General features: G+C 38.9%; 1 protein-coding gene across 1 annotated transcript in view; it reads left to right on the plus strand.

The window, feature by feature from the left end:
- The window catches only part of SLC35F1 (solute carrier family 35 member F1), a 221,646-nt gene that overhangs the window by 174,870 nt on the left and 25,528 nt on the right, over positions 1-21,248 (plus strand). The window contains exons 3-5 of the mRNA XM_062488755.1: positions 2,751-2,878; positions 15,227-15,386; positions 20,651-20,807. Coding sequence (XP_062344739.1) covers positions 2,751-2,878; positions 15,227-15,386; positions 20,651-20,807 — 445 coding nt within the window. The remainder of the gene's footprint in view (positions 1-2,750; positions 2,879-15,226; positions 15,387-20,650; positions 20,808-21,248) is intronic.

Raw genomic sequence — 21,248 nt, forward strand, 5'->3', positions numbered from 1 at the left:
TTCCACTGTTGACTTTTGTTGGGTGTTTTTTGCTAAACTGGTACATTTGAGTATGGTGACTTCATTTCAGCCACCTGTCAAAATCAGGACTCCACTGCCTCTGCCTTGATTTGTCCATAGCAGTAGACTGACAGTCACTGCAGAGGATCATCTTCCTTCTGCCTATCTCCCCAAATGGTCTCCCACTTTGGAAGTGATTGATGAGCCTTTTGCTCTGCCCAGCATTCTCAGCAGAAACTGCCCTTTTGCAGTTTGGAATATCTCAGAGATCTGTATTAAAGATATATCAAGTATTTTTCTTATTTTCATCAAGAGCAAAGAAAGAATCAAGAAACCAAAAAGAGAGAACTGCATGTGCCAGTTTAAATTGCAGATTTAAATTCCCATTTTAATTCCCATTGCTGTAAACTCTAACTTTACCCATTAGCCAGAAGTCATGGCCATGCATTTATTTTTAAAGCTAGCTTAGTTGGCCACATCTGAGCAATACAGTGATCTGTGGCTGGAAATTGAAGAAAGCACTGGCAAATTACAGGCACAAACAGGTTTTAAGTTGTGTCCATAGTCCTGGCTCAGGCAACCTATTGCCAGTGCAGTTCCTGAGCCTGCTGCTTCTCTCTGCTTTTGTAGAGAAAACTGGATTCATCAAAGTCCAGTTGTAACAAAAATGGATTCAGATGGGATTTCCACTCTTGAAATAGAGACTGCAGTTTTACATATTTGAGTTTTTTAGTTTCATCTTTACAATTAGAATGAAAAATTACTCTGCAATGTTAACCACATCTTTCCATTGCATTGTTGTTTTCCACTTGATGCTTTAAAGGCATTGTCTAGGCAGCATAAAAACTTGAGATACAGTTTCAGTACATGTAAAGGACTTATCTGTGTGGTTTACTCTGATTTCAGTAGAAATTAGGACACCTAATCTCAAATTCTCATTTAGAAACATCTCCCTAAATATATCTAAAAATAATGGAAATAGTTCTGCATGCTCAAATCATCACAAAAGTACATAGATGTAGTCATAATTACGTCTGAAGGATGGGATTTAGGAAGTATGACAGGGAAGTGCGATATGATTAAATGTACTTTTTATTCATTGTTTTAAGTATTATACTACTCACCACCTTATTTCTGCAATTTTTTCTGCTTCTTACTGAGAGAAAGAGAGAGAAAGAGGAGAAGGGAGGGAGGCAAGGAAGAAGAGGGGGGAGGAAGGAAAGAAGGAAGAAAGGGAAAAGAAGACTTTTAGCATTTACAGTTTTGCAGTCAATATCATTATCACTGTAACAAATAATTAGGCTGTTGCCTAATAATATTCACTGAAAGAGCATATGTGTGAGCACCTGTTAATGTCACCCATCATGTCCAAGCTTGAACAGCTATGACTTTTCAATTTACTTTTGAAGTTATTATTATTATAATTATTAGATAACTATCTGGTTTTTTCTGTGTTTGGGTCTTAGAAGGTCTGAGATACCTACGTTACAGAGAACCTGTTTTTTCTGCCATGGTATAGCAGCCCACGTATCACTGGTTCCATTTGAACCAGAAAGTGAACACACATGAAGGAAAATGATGAAGGAGAATTGGGAAGCTTGAGCAAGTTCTGGCAATGGACAATAATGATCCTTTTCTTCTGTGTTTTCCATCATCCATTTTGGTGATCACAGGCACTTAGAAAAGCTACAACAATATGAAAAATCTCAGGATGGTGGGGTTTGCTTTGAAAGTTTCAAGACAGTTGAAATACCATTTATAGTACTTTGGCAGTACAAGTAAACCCTACTTAGGTCCCTTTTTAGGCTACAGACTCTGAAAGACTTCCAGTCATAGAGTGTTCAGTCACAGTCTGCCCCTTTCACAGTGAAGTCTCATCATGTGTGGAACTTACTGTAATGCATATAAGTTACAGGTTTGCTCACCCTCATTAATGAGCTGTTTGCTTTTGAATGGGGAACAATAATAATCCCTAGTCTACCATGAGGAATGCTTTGACCTTTTGAAAGTTGTGGGTTTGATCTGCAGGCTGTATTCTAGTGTCAGTTTTCAAGTGATTGAAGATAAATACTGGGTGATTGACAGGGTTCCCACAGAAGGCAGCAAGCCTGCCTACTTCAGAAAAAAGATTCTGGGAGCAGAGTAGCTGTCACCCAATATAGGTCTCAGTGCAGCCTTTCTCTAAACAAGTCTGATACTTTGAACCTCTAGGATCAGAATAACCATCCGTGGAACAGGATCTGCTGTATTCCCAAATGTGATGCTGTTACTTTCCTGCTCTAATATTCCATCATATTTAAAAATACTAATAATCTCCCACCCTGGCAAAAAACCTCTTGCATGATATGTGCAACACACAACATTTTATCAGTGTTTATGGAAAGTATAAATGTATAAACTGCTCCATTCTTTAGGACTTCATATGTGCACATATATGTGTATATATAAAATTAAAGGTAAGAACACATACCTGGTTTGCTCGACCTGAACTTGTTTTTCTTGCTGGAATTTACATCTTAAGTGAAGTGTCAGCCTGACCCTCACATATTACTTTGCCAGGACGGCTCTTTTAATATCTGCTAGACAAATAGGGTGTGTTAGTTTTCATTTCCTTGCAGTACCTCTTTGTATATGATGGCTTTCAACTGCTTAGTGTAAATGCGAGAGATCTAGATAATTTTTCTGGACAGGCATGTATTTGGGGCATGTAAACCTAACTCTTACATAATTGTTCTTATTTTCTACCACAGGAGAAGAAAACTTGCTGGCAATTTTGAAGAGGAGATGGTGGAAGTACATGATCCTGGGGATAATAGATATAGAAGCCAACTACCTGGTAGTCAAAGCTTATCAATACACGACTCTTACCAGTGTACAGGTAAGGACTCAAAGGATTTCCTCTTTGGAAGTAACATAATAGGTCCAGTGGGGTCAGTGATGTAGTATCCATTGGCTTCAGTAAACCAACAGCTTATTGCTGCCTCTGACTTCTGTGTACTTTTTAATGCTGACTTGTAAGACACATTTTTTCATATTGGACTGTTTTTATTACTCAATATCTTCCAAACTCTACAAAAGCATTCTGACTTTCATTTTATTTCTCTGTGCTAGACCATTCATAATCACATTCTTGTCATTATCTACATAATTTTGTCCTTTGAAGAAATATTTTCAGAATGCTGAAATGTTTTTCTCACTTTGTATTGTACTTGGAGAAAACACAAGCACTTCTTTTAGGATTCCTTAATAGATCTGAGTTTCTAAAGGTCTGTGGTGGGTTGACCCTGCCTGGACACCAGGTGACCACCAAAGCTCTATTACTCACCACCAGTCTATTACTGTCCTCCACGGCTGGACCAGAGAAGAGGAAATATAAGGGAAGGTTTGTGGGTCAAGATAAGGATGGGGACAGATCATTCACCAGTTACCATCACAAGTAAAACATACTAAACTTGGGCAAATTAGTTTAATTTGTCACCAGCCAAATCCCTTGCATTCTTCCCCAGCTCCGGTGTGGGATCCCTCTATCAGGAGTCACTTCTCCACCAAGTTCTCCAATGTAAGTCCTTTCTGCAGGCTGCAGTTCTTCACAAACTACCCCAGCACGGGACCCTTTCACAGGGTGCAGCCCTTCAGGAACAGGCAGCTTCAGAGGGGGAGGGTTACAAGTCTTGCCAGCAAACCTGCTCCAGCGTGGGATTCTTTTTCCATGGGTCCACAGGTCCTGCCTGGAGCCTGCTTCAACAGAGTGTTTCTATGGGATCACAGCCTCCTTTGGGCAGTGATCTGCTCCAGCATGGGGCTCTGCACAGCCTGCAGGTAAATCTCTGCTCCACCATGAACCTCCATGGGCTGCAGAGGGACATTCTGTCTTATCCGTGGTCTGCACCACGAGCTGCAAGGGAATCTCTGTTCTGGCACCTGGAGCACCTTCTCCCTTCCTTCTTCACTGCTCTTGGTGTCTGCAGAGTTGCTACCCCCACATATTCTCACTCCTCTCTCTGACTGCAGTCTCTGTTGCGCAGGGTTGAGCTTTTTTTCTCCCTGCTTAGCTGTGTTATCCCACAGGTGCTACCACTGCCATTGATGGGCTCAGCCTTGGCCAGCAGTGGCTTCATCTTGAAGAAAACTGGCATTATCTCTGTCAACTTCTAGTTGCTTCTCAGAGAAGCCACCCCTGTGGCCCCCTCCTGCTGTCACAGCCTTGCCAAGCAAACCAAACAGAGGATGTTTAGGATCCCGTAATTAGATCAGAGTGCAAAAGTTTTCATTAAATAAAATGAATGCAGTTTTTCTGAGGAAGTCCTGTTTCAATGCAGGCCGTCAGATGTGTTATATAACAGCTTAACTGCAGCTATCAAAAAGTATAGTCCCTGCTAAAGGATTATATGTGCAGTGGACAAAAGCTAGGGTACAGATTTCTTCAAAGATGCAATCTGGATATTTTATATATAAAAACACAAAAGAATCAGGCATCTTCCCATTTCTATGGAAAAGTGAATAATAGAAACATTTTTAAGATGCTGGAAATTTTCTGTCTTGGGAAATCATCAAATACTTCATTGCTACTTGTTCTAAAACAAGCCTAGTGCCTCTTTACATTATTTTTAACTAACTGAGCAACACTAGGCAGTGTTGCATGTATTTTACACCTTACTTGCCTGAAGTTTGCATTAGAGCTAATAAAATAAAGGAGCACCAGTTAATGTTTTGCAGGATCAGAGCTAATTAAGAGTACATTTCTTCCATAGCTGCAAAGCAGTGTTGGAAAATCCTGAGCTTTTTTAACTGAATATGAAGCGAAGATAGAAGTAAACTATGAATTAAAGGAATTTGAATGTGAGGTTTATGCTAAATACTCACAAGTGCCTCTGGCATCAGAATCTGGGTTTGAGGATTTTTTGAAACATGCCCAGACATTGTAATATTGTTTTTAACACTTTTCCAAATCTGATTACTTAGTATAGAATAAAGCTTAAATCCATATAAACCTCATATTCTCTGATTTTACTGCCACTAAAAGCCTCGAAGAGAAAAGCAAACTGAATTGCTTCTTTCGTGCGATTCACTCACAGCAAGTATAAATAAGCAGGGTGATTCAGGTCATTAAATCCCATCTCTCAAAGCCACCAACAAGCACATATCAAAGGTCCATCTGGCCAGACCACCTGTGAACCCCATCTTCCAGAAGATGCAGATCCTTGAGCCAGCAATGCAATGAGCATGGCCTTTAGTGTATTGTGTCAAGAGATCAAAAGTTACAGTGTGATGGGGAAGCAGGCAGGAGAGTACAAGGGCATTGCCTGTTCCTCAACAAGGAATCTGTTAGCTAAAATCATCCATGTTTTTTTAAACAGAGAGAGAGAAAGAGAGAGAGAGAGAGAGAGAGAGAGAGAGAGAGAGAGAGAGAGAGAGAGGAGTGTCAGAGGAGAACTCTCAGAGGGCACAAACAATGTCATGTCCATTTTTAGACCTCTTCCACATAAAAATTACAACAGAGTTCAGGTTTCTTTCCCATGTAGCTTGAAAGAAGGAATAGGAACTCAAATGCTGTCAAGCTTTTTTCCAGGCCTGGTGTGAATGCAGGGTCACCTTTTCCCATAGTTGTCCTTATTTGCTAGGTTACATGTGGGGTGTCTGGGAATACCTGCTGCATTTTAAATTAATTTCTTGCCCTAATATGAATGAGCTTCTAAGTGACAAGCCCAAAGAGAGGATGAGAATGGGACAAGTATGAGGTAATGCATTAAGATGTTGAATCAAATGAAATGGCTACATTTTCTGAGATGTAGCCAAGCACTCTATTTCATTTAAAGAAGAAACAGAAGAAGCTCAGGAAATTATTCATTATTGGTCTAAGTGTGTCCTGGTATGAAGTGAAGACTGAAAGAGTGGAAAATAGAAGATGAAGAAAATAAATCTTTTTCTAGAATCTGATTTTTGAAGAAGCAAACAGGAGAACTCTCGAGAGAAAGGAACTCTTTGTCCCAAAAGCCCTAATCCTGCAGGAGCTCTACTTGTGAGGCCATAAATGCTTGCTGGCACATAGCAAAAAATGTTCAAATCCTTTCAGGACTGAGACCCAAGAAGCTATTGCTACCTGCCACAAATCAGCATGCTTTGACTGAAGGCTGTGGGAGCTGCGCTTGTGTATATATTGGGCTTAGAATTGAGCCCTTCAAGTCAATTCTGGGGGATTTTATACTCAACAGGATGTACATCAAGGCTTTTCTGATGGATAAAATGTAAGAGTTTTTGAAATTGTCACTTGAGTAAATGATAAGTTTTGCAGTATATTTATAATGTTGCTACATGGACCATTTTGGTAGGAAATCAGTTTTAGAGCATATCCTTTTTTCCACATGGCATCTCTGCTCCCTCATGCAAAACTAACATTCAAGTGTAGAGTGCTTGTGGTGCTTTTACGCAAAAAACACATCACACTGGTCCCATCAGAAAGCCAAAGCTTAAATACAAATTTAAAGTAAATTTTTACAAAGTAAATATACACCTTTTTTGCAAATGCTTTGATTTCAGCTTCACCAAAAAACTCATAACATTCAACAGCTTTGTTTGCCAAGTAGCTTTAAACTCTTGGGACTTTCAGAGTTTCTAGTTTTTACTCCATCTTTTTGTTTTTTAATATTTGGTATTATTTCATCATGGTTCCACAAAAAGACTGAAAATGGTGCCCTACTTTTGCTCAGTGTTTCACACACAAATTTTCCTATATTTTAGGATTCTCCTTTGGCTTTGATCTGGGAAAAACAGGATTTTCTAATAAACCTTCCTACATATCTTACTCCAAATGGCTTCAGAATCACAGTGAGTGAGAACACGTAGGCACAAATCAGAAATGAATGTGGTACCTAACCTTTACTTTTGGACATGCTTCTGATTATTTCAAATCCTCATGTACTCTATAATTACTATCTGAGAATGTGGCAGTCAGTTTCATCATAAGATGAAAGCAAAGTACTGTGAAGCCTAGAAACACATAATTTTCCTCTTAAAAAACCCCCCAACAAACTACTAAAATACCTCCCTTCGGTAACATAGAATTTAGATTGAAAATCGATGCACTACTTATATTTCAGTCATCAAGGTGTAGGTCATTTGCTAGGGATAAAATCCAAGTTACCCCTTTTACACATCAGCAATGCAATGCAAAGACAACTGGGTTCAATGGAACAATGCAAGAAACTCACATCTAATTGTCTACAAATCTAAAATGTCGTGGATGTGTATTATGCCTTCCCTTGCTGCTCAGAGCACGATCCCAGGGCATGAAAACATGTTTGAACCTAGCAGGTTGCTCCTTTGGTAACTTTAAGCTCTGGTTCTTTGCTTGCCCAGAGTGATTCTGTATTGATGCAGACAGATACCTAAATACCTGCCTCCATTAAAAAACTTGAAAGCTCAGTATTCCTACATCAAAGTACCCCAAGGAACTCAGTTTGTTATATATGATCTTAGCATGCCTCAAGTGCTTGCAGAAAGCCTAGAGTGCTTTCCAAATAGTAATTGTGGAGCTACTTTTTTCATAAAGTCATAGCTTTTAAAGCAATGGCCCTAAAGAAACAACTTGAGTTAACTCCAAGTCGGCTGAGGGATGGAAACTCAAGCTTCCTATGCCCATTAAAATGCTCAGGCCAGTGCATGAAAACTGTCCCTTAGAGGGTACTCTTAAAGTGAGTATACATAAATTAAAAGGCACAGGAGTTTGTAAGTGGATCAATTTGATATCCAAACCCACCTATTTCAAGATGTGCCAGAGATCAGTCACACTTAATGTTATCAGACAGATGTGTCTTGATTCCCCAGATGGTCCAAACTTGTGAAATGATCTTTAGTTTCTGTTTACTGTATTACTCTGACATTTTTCAGCCTTCTTGCATGTCAGCTGTACCAGATACAGAACATACACTGAGCACTCCCTTGTACACTAGCACCTGGTCCCATGGATTTGTTTTAAAAGCTATGTACCTAACTTTCAGGATTGCCTGTGGTAATGTGTGTCGTATTTATCCTAATGGGTTTTAGAACAACCCTGGTGTAGGCCAGTGGAAGGTTTAATAACTATTCAAAGAAGGATGTTTTAAATACTGTTAGAGACAGTTTTACCCAACAGATGAAACTGCTTTCCCCAGAGGGAATTAAAAGATTCCGAAGTTACTGCAGTTATTTAGATCTAGATATTAAATTTCCTTGAAACTATGTTTTAACTTCAACTTGCCTGTACTGCATTTACAGTGTACCACACACATACATCCTTCCAAATCTATAGCATCTTCCACTAAGCCTGTTATATACTAACAGTTGTAACCTTTTCTTCCAGTACAATCTTTCTCATCATATCAAGTTGTTATGAGGCAGACTGCCCTCACCCTTCTCCACAAATCAGTTAGCTCTCCTTGCTCCAATACATTTTTCTAACCATCTCCATATTACACTCATGTTGCACTCTCTATCCTTTTTCTATGTTAGGACATCACACAGAAATCTGGATTATTTCTACAACACCTTGCATAGTAGTACTGCAGAGTATACACTCAATGTCACAAGAAGAGAGGCACTGTCAAGAAGAGACAGATGTTTCCAAATAGCGATTTATCCGGTAATTTATTCCTTGGGCAATCAAGCCTTTGATTGGCATGATGAAAACAAAGCTAGTAAAAGCTGGGATTTATAGACACCAGGAGACAGGCTATAAAGCTAGGATGCTGATGTTCTCAACTACTCTTAGATCACTGCGAGGCTCAGCAGTACATCACACTTCCAATTACCTCTGGCAGTTCTCATATCTCAACAACTGCCACCAGAAAAGGAAAGGAGTCAGCAGTAAGTGCTTATTATAGGAGAGCTGGATGGCAATAGACTTCACTTTGTTCTTGGTCCCTGTGGACTCAAAGTACATTCAAGCAGAAGCTTTGAGATGGTTTTGAAGCAAATCTGGGAGGTGGGGAGCAGGGGATGTGCAATGTTGAAGTTGTTGATCCACTTTGTCTGGTGACTGCTGATGTGAATTATCCCAAAAGCAGAGATAAATTCCACTCCTTCACTTCCTCCTCCCACCCTATGAATGTAAAGTTGACCATACTTTCCTGTTCTGCTTCAGGGCAGTGAGGAGATAGTGCAATGTTAGTAAAGTTTGCAGATCAGCATTTTTCAGAAGTGTTGCTTTCAGAAGTGTGCATTTATGCCGTGAGATTCATTTATCTAGCATCTGATTTATTATCAGACTTTGAGTTACTGTTGTTTTTTAACTTGTTACATACCTGTGCTGTGCCAGCTAGACCCTACAGTATCCATGGGTCTCTGCATCTGAGTTTGAAGTCAACAGAGCTCTTGGTATCCAGAGCTCCTGCCTCCACTGGCAAAATTCACCCAGAGCCAAACTTTTTACTAACGTAAATATGCAAAATCTCATTAATTTCAGTGGAGCTGTGCCCATTATAAGAGCAGAGGTCCTGGCCTCCTGTGCCCATTTTGCATATTCTGGCAGGTGACATGCAAAAGCATGGTTTTCCTGTCGGACAGATCCATGAATTTTCTTAGGCTGGGATCTCATCCCCCACACAGGTTACAGCAGGTGATGACATGGAGAAGTTTCTAATGAGTAACCTTGAGAAAATGATCTGATCCAGTGCTGATCCTTTGAGAGAAGCTGAACAAAAAATGGGGGTGGGGGGCGATTCTGCAGAAACACGACTGCTGGCAGAGCTGTCTTACAATGATCTTTTTGTGACAGTGGTATGTAGAATCAGAGGAAGAAGTCGATTAAAGGAAAGACTGTTTCCATGGTCAGTTTTTTGTTAAGTTTTCCTGGTAGCTGAGCAGATCTGTATAAGTACAGCTGGAGTTCGTGTACAGAGAAGAGATTAAGAGGTTTTTTTTTTGAAGGAGACAAGATGTGATTATTCATATTGGTAGTAAAGCATGTCCTTGTGTAGAGAATTTAGAGCAGAGGAGCTGTAGGTTGGATCACCACAGTTGGTGACCACCACCTTTCATTTAACATAACTTCAAGAAGCCACTAAACTCCTTCTGTATACACAGAAAGCTGAAGCTGTGAGATTCCTCATCTCAGGTTTTAATACATACAAATCAAATAGAGGTGAAGACCTTTCATTAATCAAAGTTTTAAGTGAGTTTCTTTGTCCACAGGGGAAAAGAGAACACTAAGAACAGATTAAAGAATTAAAGATTAAAGAAACTGATAGGAACAGTTTTAGAAGCATCAAGAAAAAAATGGAGATCTTGTGGGAAAAGTGGAGAAAACTGGGAGCAGTCTTCTGGCTTTTGTTCTTCCCACATTGTGGAAATACATGTTTGTGCATTTTTTTAAACCAAATTACATCCCTGGTTCTTTCACCAGTCTCCATACCTGAAGTACTGTACATTTTGGCTGAACAAAAAGTCAATCATTTCACATAAATTTTGTGATTAAATAAAAGCTATGCAAGAAAGTGGTAAATTTGTGATGAGATAGCAAATAGAAACATGAAATATAAAAACAATGCTCCTTTTTGTATTTGAATTGCTTGAAATAATCCTGTTAGAGATGCTGCCAGCATCCACAACTTTCCTGCAGGTTTTGGTCGCAGGGCAGCATAATTGCAACACAGCTCCCCTGGCAGCTGGCATCCAGCTCTGTGAGGGTTCACATCTCAGCTGCTTTTGTTGAATCAAGGGTGTGTGATATTGTAAAGGTGGTGTGAGAACTGGAGGAGGAAAAGCCCTTGAACAGGTTGCAAACCCATTCTTCCTTTGAAAAAAACACAGTAAGTAAGTAACAGAAGCTATGTCTCTTACTGGATGTAGCCCTTGCTGTTATATTAAAATTTCCAGGTCAGATGCTGAAATTCTGTAGGCATCATGTGCACTTGACCATACAATGTTTGATGGTCCCTCTGATTTTACTGATCCCTCTGCTCTGGAGAGCAGGGTAAGTAGGTGGTGCAGCTGATGCTCCGCATGATTTGCTGGAGGGCAGCGCTAATGAGAAACCTCTAATGTGAAAAAAAAAAAAAGGGCTTATAACTGGGGGGAAAAATATCCAATGAATGTGTAAAAAGGAAGATTCAGCTCAGCTGTTCCCATAGGGACTTTGCTGACCAGCTTTTTTCTTTTTGATATCACTGCAGATCAGCAGTTCACACTCTGTATTACAGACCTTTCTTCTAAAGCTTGCCAGCTCTCCCTTCCAATGATTTAACAGAAAATTCTTGCTGTAGATATGCAGAGACATGTCGGATTTCCCCACATGCTGAATTTGTGAGACCAGAGACTGGATTTTTACTGTTAGCAAAAGAGTATTTGTCTTTGATTCACAAGTATAATTTAACAAACACATAATCAGAGGAAATAGATTTCAACATTGTGTTTCATCAACAGACTTGCATGCAGTGTGTTATCTTTTGGAGTCAAATAATAATAATAATAAAATAATAATCTTCAGTTTCTACAACAACATAACATTCTTATAATAAAAATAAGTTTCTTATAGGACAGTATATCAATAGATTGCATATTTTTGTATCCTGCCTTCTAAATCAGCCCCATTCAGAACTGTGACTAAAGAAAGACACAGAAAAACAACAACAGTGTCAAAGAGCGTGGTCTGCAGCACCCTATGGCAACATAGGAGAAATATGTTTTCTTTTAGGTTAGTGAGACATAATAACTTCTGTGATTAACAGGAATATTGATTAATATCAGATGAGTCATTAATTTACCTTAATGACAGGGTATAGGTAGTCCCTTTTAAATAAACAATTAAAAGTAAGGATAATATCTAGGTAATTATTTGAGAAACACTGATAAACAACAGACCTTTATGTACTATAAATGAAATTCAGCTAAGTATAATCTGTCTTTGTTATTGTAAAAGCTTTATAGACAGAAAAATTACAATTAGCTATAATATTTTTTCTTAATAGTTGAAATAATTAATAACAAAGAAAAAAAAGGCAAACCCCCCCATCAATAAAAAAAGCTGTGTTGCAGGTGAGGTAATCCTCAATGTCACATCTTTTGTCTGTGGAATACATGTGCATTTTTTCTTGTACTAGACAGGATAATCTGAGGAGAAAAAGGCAGGGCAAATTTAGTCCTGGGGAAGTGAAATTTAAAGCAATACCTGAAAAAGAGTTAGGTAATATTCTCTAGGTTATCTTATTGTTTACATTGTAGTAATCTAATTTATTTCTGTCTACCTCATTGTTTAATTAAAGGTATAAACTAAGCACCACTTAAGAACTGTATAATATCAGTGAACATTACCTACATTTCATGTTTGTATCTATTGATGTTGCAGGATTCCAAATAACAATTTGTGAATTAGACTTTGGACTGCCAGCCCAAGGAGGCATTTTCTAGCTGTTATCAGCATTGTTTATTTGTGAAAGGTTCTGTTCACAAGTCCTTTCATGTTACTGCTTAAAAGACACCCATTCACATACTCAAAAGCATAGGTAAGTTTAAATATTTATGGAATGAGAGGAATTTTTAAAATCTTCCTCTAGAAGACTGTTAGTGGGATTTGCATGTTGAAGTACACATGCAGGGGGTACAATCAATTTTTGAAACCATAGAATAATTTAGCCTCATAGAACAGCCCAGCTTGAGACAGCCCTCCAAACTGGTCCAGCCTTTTGTGGGAAAGGGAGCCTAGATGAGATTATTTAGCACCATGTCCAGTCACATCTTGAAATCTCTGGTAAACCTACCATGTCTCTGTGGAATTCGTTCCCACTGTAAAAAAACCCTCTTTCTTTATTGAGATGAAACCTTTCCTGGTGGAACCTGTGTTCCTTGCCCCTTGTCTTCCCTCTGCTCCACTCTGATGAGACACTACCTGGAATACTGTATCCGGCTCTGGGGCCCACATCGCTGGAAGTCCATAGAATTGTTGAAACAAGTCCAGAGGTGGCCACAAAGATGATTAGAGGGGTGAAACACCCCTCCTCTGAGGAAAGGCTGAGAAAATTTGGCTTGCTCAGAATGGAGAAAACTCTGAGGTCACCTTGTAGCAGCATTTCAGTGCCTAAAGAGGTCTACAGGAGAGCTGGAGAGGGACTTTTCATAAGGGCGTGTAGTGACAGGACAAGGGGTAAGGGCTTTAAACTGGAGGAGTGCAGTATTGGCTTAGACAGTAGGAAGAAATTCTTCCCTGAAAGGACAGTAAAGCACTGGAGCAGGTTGCTCAGAGAAGCCGTGGATGCTCCATCCCTGGAAGGTTTCCAGGCCATGTTGGATGGAGCTTTGAACAACCTGGTCTAGTGGAAGCTGTTTCTGTCTATGGCAGGGGGCTTGGAATTGGGTCATCTTCAAGGTCCCTTCCAGCCCAAATCCTTCTTTAATTTTATGATTCTATGATTCTCCATGTGATTTCTGTTAAAGAAAGAGCCTCCATATTCTTTTAGCCACACATTATGTGATGGAAAACTGTGGTGAGGTCAAAAAACAATAAGTTATATTCATGTGTTCAATGCCACACTGGGAGGGAATGTGCTAGACACATTCAGACCTTCAGGGATAGCTGTGAGCTTTTTGTGTTCTGTCAGTAGAGAGGCCTGACCATGACTTTTAGATGATTAGCTCTCATTTTAAGTGCAGAACCTGCTTTTTGCATCAACCATTCCCATTTGTAATTTCCCTCATCTGTTCTGCAGCTCTTTAGGACTGTTTAAGTCTGCCAAGAACAGCATAGTCCCACTGATAAACTGGTTTTCCTCTGAAGCCTTTTGCCTCTCACTGTCTGGGAAATCTTTGAAATGGGTGGGTTTTCACTGCACGCTCCTGTTTTTCAAAGAAAGTTGCAGGGGAATGATTCTCAGTCTAAATTTTTTTTTTTTTTTTGCTCATCCCACAAATATAGTGTTTATTATGTATGTATCTCACATGCAAAAAATAGCTTTCTGAGCAATAAAATTCTTGGAATAATCCAAAAATCTTTCTTTCTTCAAATAACACATGGATGGACAAAGAAGTTAAAGGGGGTTTGATCTTTATTTGATAACGGTGTCCTTAGTGCTAAATCACACTGAAAAAGCAGGTAATATGATGATGGGTTCAAAGGGAAGAAAAATTAAACGTCATTAAAATAAAGGTAACACACTGTTAAAATAAAGGTATCTGGAGTGTTTTTTTCAGAACTATAGAAACAGTTCACAGTTCTCCTTCTTTAGTTGTGCCAGGCATTTTCATTAGGAAGAAGATGCATGTCATATAGCTTTGGTGCATGCTGTATCAATTGGCATTGAACAGTAGTGTATCCTGCACAATTCATTAAATCCCATCATTAGTCCACAGAATTGCAACCCTTCATTACCTATATCCTTTTAGGAAGTGGGATTAAAGTCAAGTTTGTTTGTGTGTTTCTTACACAGGATTTTTTTTTCCTGGTGGCATGTAGTTGGTTTAGTTTCTAAAATACATTTTAATTTGAAAATCTGAAGGTCCTCTCACAAACAATTGGTGCCTTTAATTTTTTTTATCACATCTTCTCTGGGCCTATAGTTTGATGTCTCTGAAAAAACCCCCTAACAATTAAAAATTGTGTTTCATAGCACTTCTTTGAGAAAGCTCTTTCCAAGGGTATATTGGTAAGAAGACTGAGCTTCTTGCACTGCACGCAAAATGGGATTTTGGTTGGTTTTTTTTCCATCAAAGGCATATGGGACTCTATTTTCACAGAGATAACAGTCACCACAGGGGCCAGATTTTCATAAGCATTCTGCATGCAGAGCCCCCCTGATTTATATAGACAGATTTAATAAATCTGGTTAACTTGTGTGTTATGAGCATTCCTAATATCTCGACCTGAAATGACTGAATCAAAGCATATGTCTAGACTGCAGGAAAACTACCTTCAGTCCTTGTCTATTAATCACCAGAGGTGAGAACCAGATGGAGTGGTGTGACTCTCTTTTGGCCCAGGTTTTCTTCCCATGGCTTTGATATATGCATCTGAGTCCAAGAGCAGTGCATGTGAGTGTTATCGTAGAGCAGGAGCTCTCCTGAATTCTTGGAATTGTCATGGACAGTCTTACCCTGTGTCTGAAAGTGTTTCTCTTGAAAGTGCATTTACTAAATAGTTCCATCACAAACTAAATAGCCCTGCTTCCCTCTGCTAGAATTTGTTCTTGGGGCAAATCTAGTTCTTTGGGGCAAAGTTTTGGCACGTCAATGTGTTCTTGATTTTTCTTCTCTTTATTGACAGCTCCTAGACTGTTTTGTCATCCCAGTGGTGATACTCCTCTCCTGGTTCTTCTTACTGGTACGATACAAGGCAGTACATTTCATTGGGATTGTGGTCTGCATTCTGGGCATGGGCTGCATGGCAGGAGCAGATGTCCTCGTTGGGAGACAGCAAGGAGCAGGTAAGTGAGAATGAATGGGTTGTATGGCCAAGCTCTGTTCAGAGAAGCCATTGACCAGTGTGTGTCAGACTGGGGCCAAAAGGAGGGAAGATTGGCAAGAAATTCTGTACCTTCATGGATCCAAAGCACTGCACCATTCAGAGTTTCTTTGTCAGAAGGGCAAAAAGGGGTCAATGGTTACAAGTCAACAGTGTTGCGAACAGGTTTCTTGGGCCCTGTGTCTTATAACACGTCACCTTCTGTGAGCTGGGGGAACAAGCTAAATATTTGTAGTTTCGTTCTCTTTTGGCTTAGCTGTTGGACTGCGCACCTCAATAGCTTCCTTTTTAAATTGGCTACATTTCTGGGTCATAAGCACCTCTCACATCCACTGTGTGCTCTTACTTCTCCTCAACTTTGCTTGTTTTTCTATAGAGGTGGGGTCATTTGGTAGGTGCTAAAAGATACTGAACCTATATACTACCAGTTGGGTTTTGCACACAGTCTCATACTAAAGCTTTGGGACTGGACTAGCAGTTTGGAAAAGAGCATCCTTATGTGTAAAATGTTCTTTTTTTACATGTGGCATCATATGAATAATGTGTGTGTATCTATTAATGCAGACTAAACAGAGTTAGATTTCATCGATCAACTTCCCCTGTCACATTGATTTCTCTAGCGCCAAGCCAAATGATGTGGGAAGGCTGGAAATTCTTTTCAAAGATTGTCAATTAGGCACAGTTTTCATTCTTAATTAAGAGCACTGAATTGTGAGCAGAGCATAATGCACTGGGATTTGAAATTCTTGACTCAGCTTTCTGAATACAAATGCAAGTTCTGTAAAAACTGCATTTGCCAGAATGCTACTAAATAAAACAATGGAGAATTTGACAGTGCTTGCCATATCTCCCTGCCCCCTTTTATCTCTGTCCTTAATCCTGAAAGGAAACTATTAGTTACTGGTCTCCTCCAGAAGTAACCTTGCCCCAGCTAAAAAAGAAATAGTATACTCTATACTATGTAATCTGCCAGCCAAAGATGTACTGGGAATGGCTGATTTCTGAGGGATTGAAATTTCAAACCAGGGTTCCAGAAGAAACATCCTGTGTCCCAGCAGTCTAGAGAGTAACATGCTTGAGTGGGTCAGCTATGGATCAGCAGGAGCATGTGGGGCAGTGGAAGCAGACAAGGAACAGACTGAAGAACGCTGACACTTTGCCATCCAACTGCAGTAATTAGATGTTATTTTTCCATGTTCATTACTAAAGCATGCATATAGCTGTTAAGTAAATTTGTCTAGAAAAATCTGTTAACATTCATTATTGCCTTTTTATTTGGACCTACACATGAAAAACTGTGTCCATGCTTATTGTGATGCAGAAAGACCAGCTTTTTTACTTTTTTTAGTGGCATAATGATGTTACTAATGATGCTATCTTTAACAAAGTAAAATAGTTTAGTTTAATTTGTTTGAAAGGCTAAAACTGCACATTAAAATGTACAAACAAAAAGAATTAGTGGCAGAAAAAACCCCAAAATTCTTAGAACTCTTCATTAAGGGGTTGTACACCATTTGTAGAATGTTTCCTAGGACTAGACAAACTAAAGTAAGGAAGACACCAAAAGCAATGATGCTTTGTTAGTCCTCAGTAAATGTCTCTGTTTATCTCACATTTTAGGGGACAAGAACTATTGATATCTGTGTGCCCCTGTTGACCACACTGCTTACTGTATTAGAAGAGCCATAAGGCTCTGCTAGGTACCCACAGCATAAGGTAATTTAGTCTGTCAGCTCTTACAGGGAACATGATTTTATATTACTGAGAGATCAGTAGGTATTTTTCAAACTATCTGCAGGAATTAGGTGCAGTGTGCACACATGCTTTCAATTATTAACTGTATCCTTACTTATATTTTGCACGTTACTCAATGGAGAAACTGTTACTCTTAAGTGTTTAAGAGCTCTATCATCTTACATGCCAAGTATACCTGAAAATAACATTGTTCTGAGCTAATACCCATGAGTTACTTTCATACTTCTGCTCCTGCCAGACACAGGGGTCTAAGCCACACAGGTCTAAATGTTTCATCCAGGTTTTTCAAAGTACTTCATAGCTTTAACTTACAACAGTCTCTGAAAACCAGTCACATCAATCCTGCTAATACATGTATCAGTGTTCAATTTCAAATGGGACGTACTGAGAGTGATCATGTTCATTGGTAACTACAATCAAAAGCAAAGAGAAGCACCTCTTAATGGCAGGGGCTAGGGAAAAAATGTGACAAAGAAGCCTGTTGGGAGTGTGAAAAGAAATTGTGTTAGAACACAATTCACATTTAAAAGATTTGTGTTACACTATAATGCTATAACTGCTCCCCAAAACACTAACTCTGCTCTGGGCTGTATGACTTCTCCACAGAATATTAAATATGGTAATAATCATTAATGTAAAACTTGTTTTGCCAGGCTATGCCTTGTGTATCTTCTGAAGAATGACCATTACACCATTAAATTGGTCAAATACAACTTTATTATCCTAAAAGTCTTTAGAATGCCTCTAGTTGACACACATTCCTTAGCAATGAAACCAGTGAATATTATGTCCATGAAAACAAGCCTATAAGGTTGTGTCAGTCTTGGGAGAAAGTTCCAAATTCTCAGCCTCTTGGGGAAGCAAAGATAAGGCATTTGACAACTGGAATAGTAATTGCTAGGAAGGAAAGCAAAAACATATTTTACAACATTTTTGCACCAGTATATAAAGTTTTGATGCACTAACACCTTGGGTACCATGGATGACTCTAGTCACTGCATCTCAAAAAAAGAAGTCATCAGAAAATAAGCCTGTATAAGCTATAGAGAAAGGTGAGAAAGTTGTTCAAGGGCATAAAATGAATTCAGATGAAGAGACTGTAGCCAGACTGGGACAATCCATCTCTCAGAAAAGGCAAAAAAGAGACCAATACTGTAAAGGTATATGAAGTCTTCAGTGATATGGAGAGGGTCAATGCAGAGTGATTTTTAAACATTTCTGAGAAAATTATGGGTTGACTGATATGATTTAGAGGTATCCAGGGTGAAAGTTAAAAGCATGAAGTAGTTCTTAATAGGCCAAAAATATGCAGATTTTGCACTAATTGATGAAGAATCCCTAAAGGTTTATTAAATTTGATGGTCTAATGAGACTTCTATCTCAGAAAATGCCTAATCTACTGAGAACTGGCTGATAAAAGTCCCTCTGTACTTCCCTATTTGTTTATGCTCTCCTCAGCCACCCTGTGCTGCTGAGCACCAGAGGAGGTTCCACTGTCAGAATCTGGTGCTCTGAAGAGATCTGGGCTCCCTCTTCTGGGAAAGCCCTGAAGGCTGAGGCTCACACTCAGCATGAGTTGGGAAGAGCTATCAGGGTGTGATGCTTGAGGCCATCCCATCTGTGTGAAAATGCTCAGCCTTTGAGCTGCTTTTGTTTCACAGATGCAAAAGGATGATATTTTTGTCCCAGCAGAAGCTCTAAGGTCAAAAGCTTTTTCAGCAATACTTCCCTGAAGTGTCAGCGAGTATCTGTAATAAATACCAAACAAGTGAGCTCAATGAGGAATAAATGGAGCCACTATGAAACATGGAATGCATCAGGGGTATGAAGAAGTTTTGTAAAGTGTTGATGGTTATTTTAAATTAAGAACATCTTCCATTACTGATTGCAAAAGAAGTCTAAAATGATGAAAAAACCCAACAAAATACCAACAACAAAACTACCAAATCATAAAATGGTAAATGGTCAAATATAAATGTCAAGGAGCATTCAAAATAGAAATTCAGTGAAAGGCTGGTTGAGTCTATGAAAAGCAAATCTAGTAATGCTTGTTAAATACACAGAAGCCACATCTAATCTGACCTGAAAAATGTTGGAAACTTTGTTGGAAACTTAGTTGGAAACTAAGGGTTTATTACTGGGAATATTTTACACTTTACTCCATTCCTATTGTCCTTAAACAACTTACACTTTTCTGATGCTTATAGCCAGTGCTGGAGACAGGATTAATGAACCCTTGGTCTGTCCTCTTATGAACATTTTTATTATCATAGATTTCTTCGTAGAAATTTCAGCACTTCAGTTTGGAATGATAACTGAAGGCTTAAAAGAACTCAGTAAAGAAAAACGTTTAAAAGATAATTTTGAACCAGTCAGAATGTTTGGTTTCCATTTTTATTTACTGCATTTTATATTTTATGAATCAATTGAAATAAAACTTTAAAAGGAAAGGTTATAAAAAAATAAACCATGGTATTTTAAAAGAAAACGAGGTTTCTTTTCAAAAAAAATGCAGTTTAGTACTTCAGCATTTCTGCTGAAACTTTTCAAAGAAAAATCCATTATATCAGCCTTTCAGAATATGGTTCTACAGCAGTATCTGACAGCTTTGTGAAGCTGTAGCTCTTGTAGAAATAATTTAACAAGCCATATGTGCAGAGGGAATTGCATGCACCAGTTTGCAAAGCTGGGGCCTCGGTTTTCAAGCTGGAACTTGATCTTGATCAAATGTCACTGCAGCTCTCCCCAACACCCAATAATAAAATCATCCAAGACTTAAAAAGTTTTCAAGCAGTCTTTGATGACAAAATGTTTTAGTAATTCTGTATACCTGCAGGTATTGAAAATACATCTTGTTGTCATTTGCATGCATTAGGTACTGCTATGTTAATTGAACCTTTTTTAAAAATCTGTCATTATCATCACCCTGTCTACACCCCATCTTTCCTCTTCCCTTTCTTTTCAAACAGCTCCATGTGAAAATGAGGTCAACATTAGGTTGTAATTATTTCCTCACTCATTTCACAGGTACACAGAATTTTTCAGTTGTCCTCAGATCTAAGTACTGAACATGTTTTAGACTAGTTAAATTTCAAGATGAGATGCAAACTGCTCTATAGAGCTGAGGCACATTCTCTCTGCAAAGAAAAAAATAGGTAGTAATAATAAAGTAAAAAGGACCAGTCTCTGAAAAGTGTCACTTGGATTCTATACTTTTTCCTATAAGATTTTCAGAATTTTTTCGCTTCTTTTTTCTACAGCAAGGAATATGCTCTCCCTTTATCTCTGCTAGGCTTGGCTGATGTATTGAATGAAAACTGTTGAAATGACAGAACATTTGCATTCATTTTATTAACCCAGATAAGGCTACATAGTGACTGAGGAATTAAATTGGTAGGGAAGAACATGCAATGGTTTTGGACAAAAGGTGGTCATTTGGAGGCATTCTGATTTTTTTCTCTTTATCCCTAGGTGAAAACAAACTGATAGGGGACCTCTTAGTACTTGGTGGAGCAACGCTCTATGGCATCTCAAACGTCTGTGAAGAGTACATCGTCCGAAATCTGAGTAGAGTGGAATTCCTGGGCATGATCGGACTGTTTGGCTCCTTCTTCAGTGGAATTCAGCTGTAAGTGGGCAGGTGTGAGCCCACAAAGGCTCAAATTAGTGCAGCTGTGGCCTCTGTTGAGACACACTAACCACTTCTTCAAAATTCACCCCTTCCTGTGGAGAGCAGGTGTCCTCTAATCTTGGAATTTGCATTGGTTTTCATATTTCAAATTGGTGATTTGAATAATAACACACACTTTTTACCCAAGTACTCTAATTCAAGGGCCAGTGTCCTTGAGTAGTCACATGAAGAGGGAGAAGACACATTCCACCATCTTGCTGATGGAAGACAAGTGACTACTTCATGTGTTAGTGTGAGCTGTGAATAACAAAATCTACAGCTTCTTCTGGTTCTGTTTTATACTTTTAAAAAGTTGTTTTGATTTCTAAAGAGGTAAAAAACACATCCAGTCAGAAGGTATTTTACTGGTTCACTTGTTCTGTGTAACTACTTTATGAT

The sequence above is a fragment of the Cinclus cinclus genome, chromosome 3 (genome assembly GCF_963662255.1).
Source record: "Cinclus cinclus chromosome 3, bCinCin1.1, whole genome shotgun sequence".
NCBI classification, from domain to species: domain Eukaryota; kingdom Metazoa; phylum Chordata; class Aves; order Passeriformes; family Cinclidae; genus Cinclus; species Cinclus cinclus.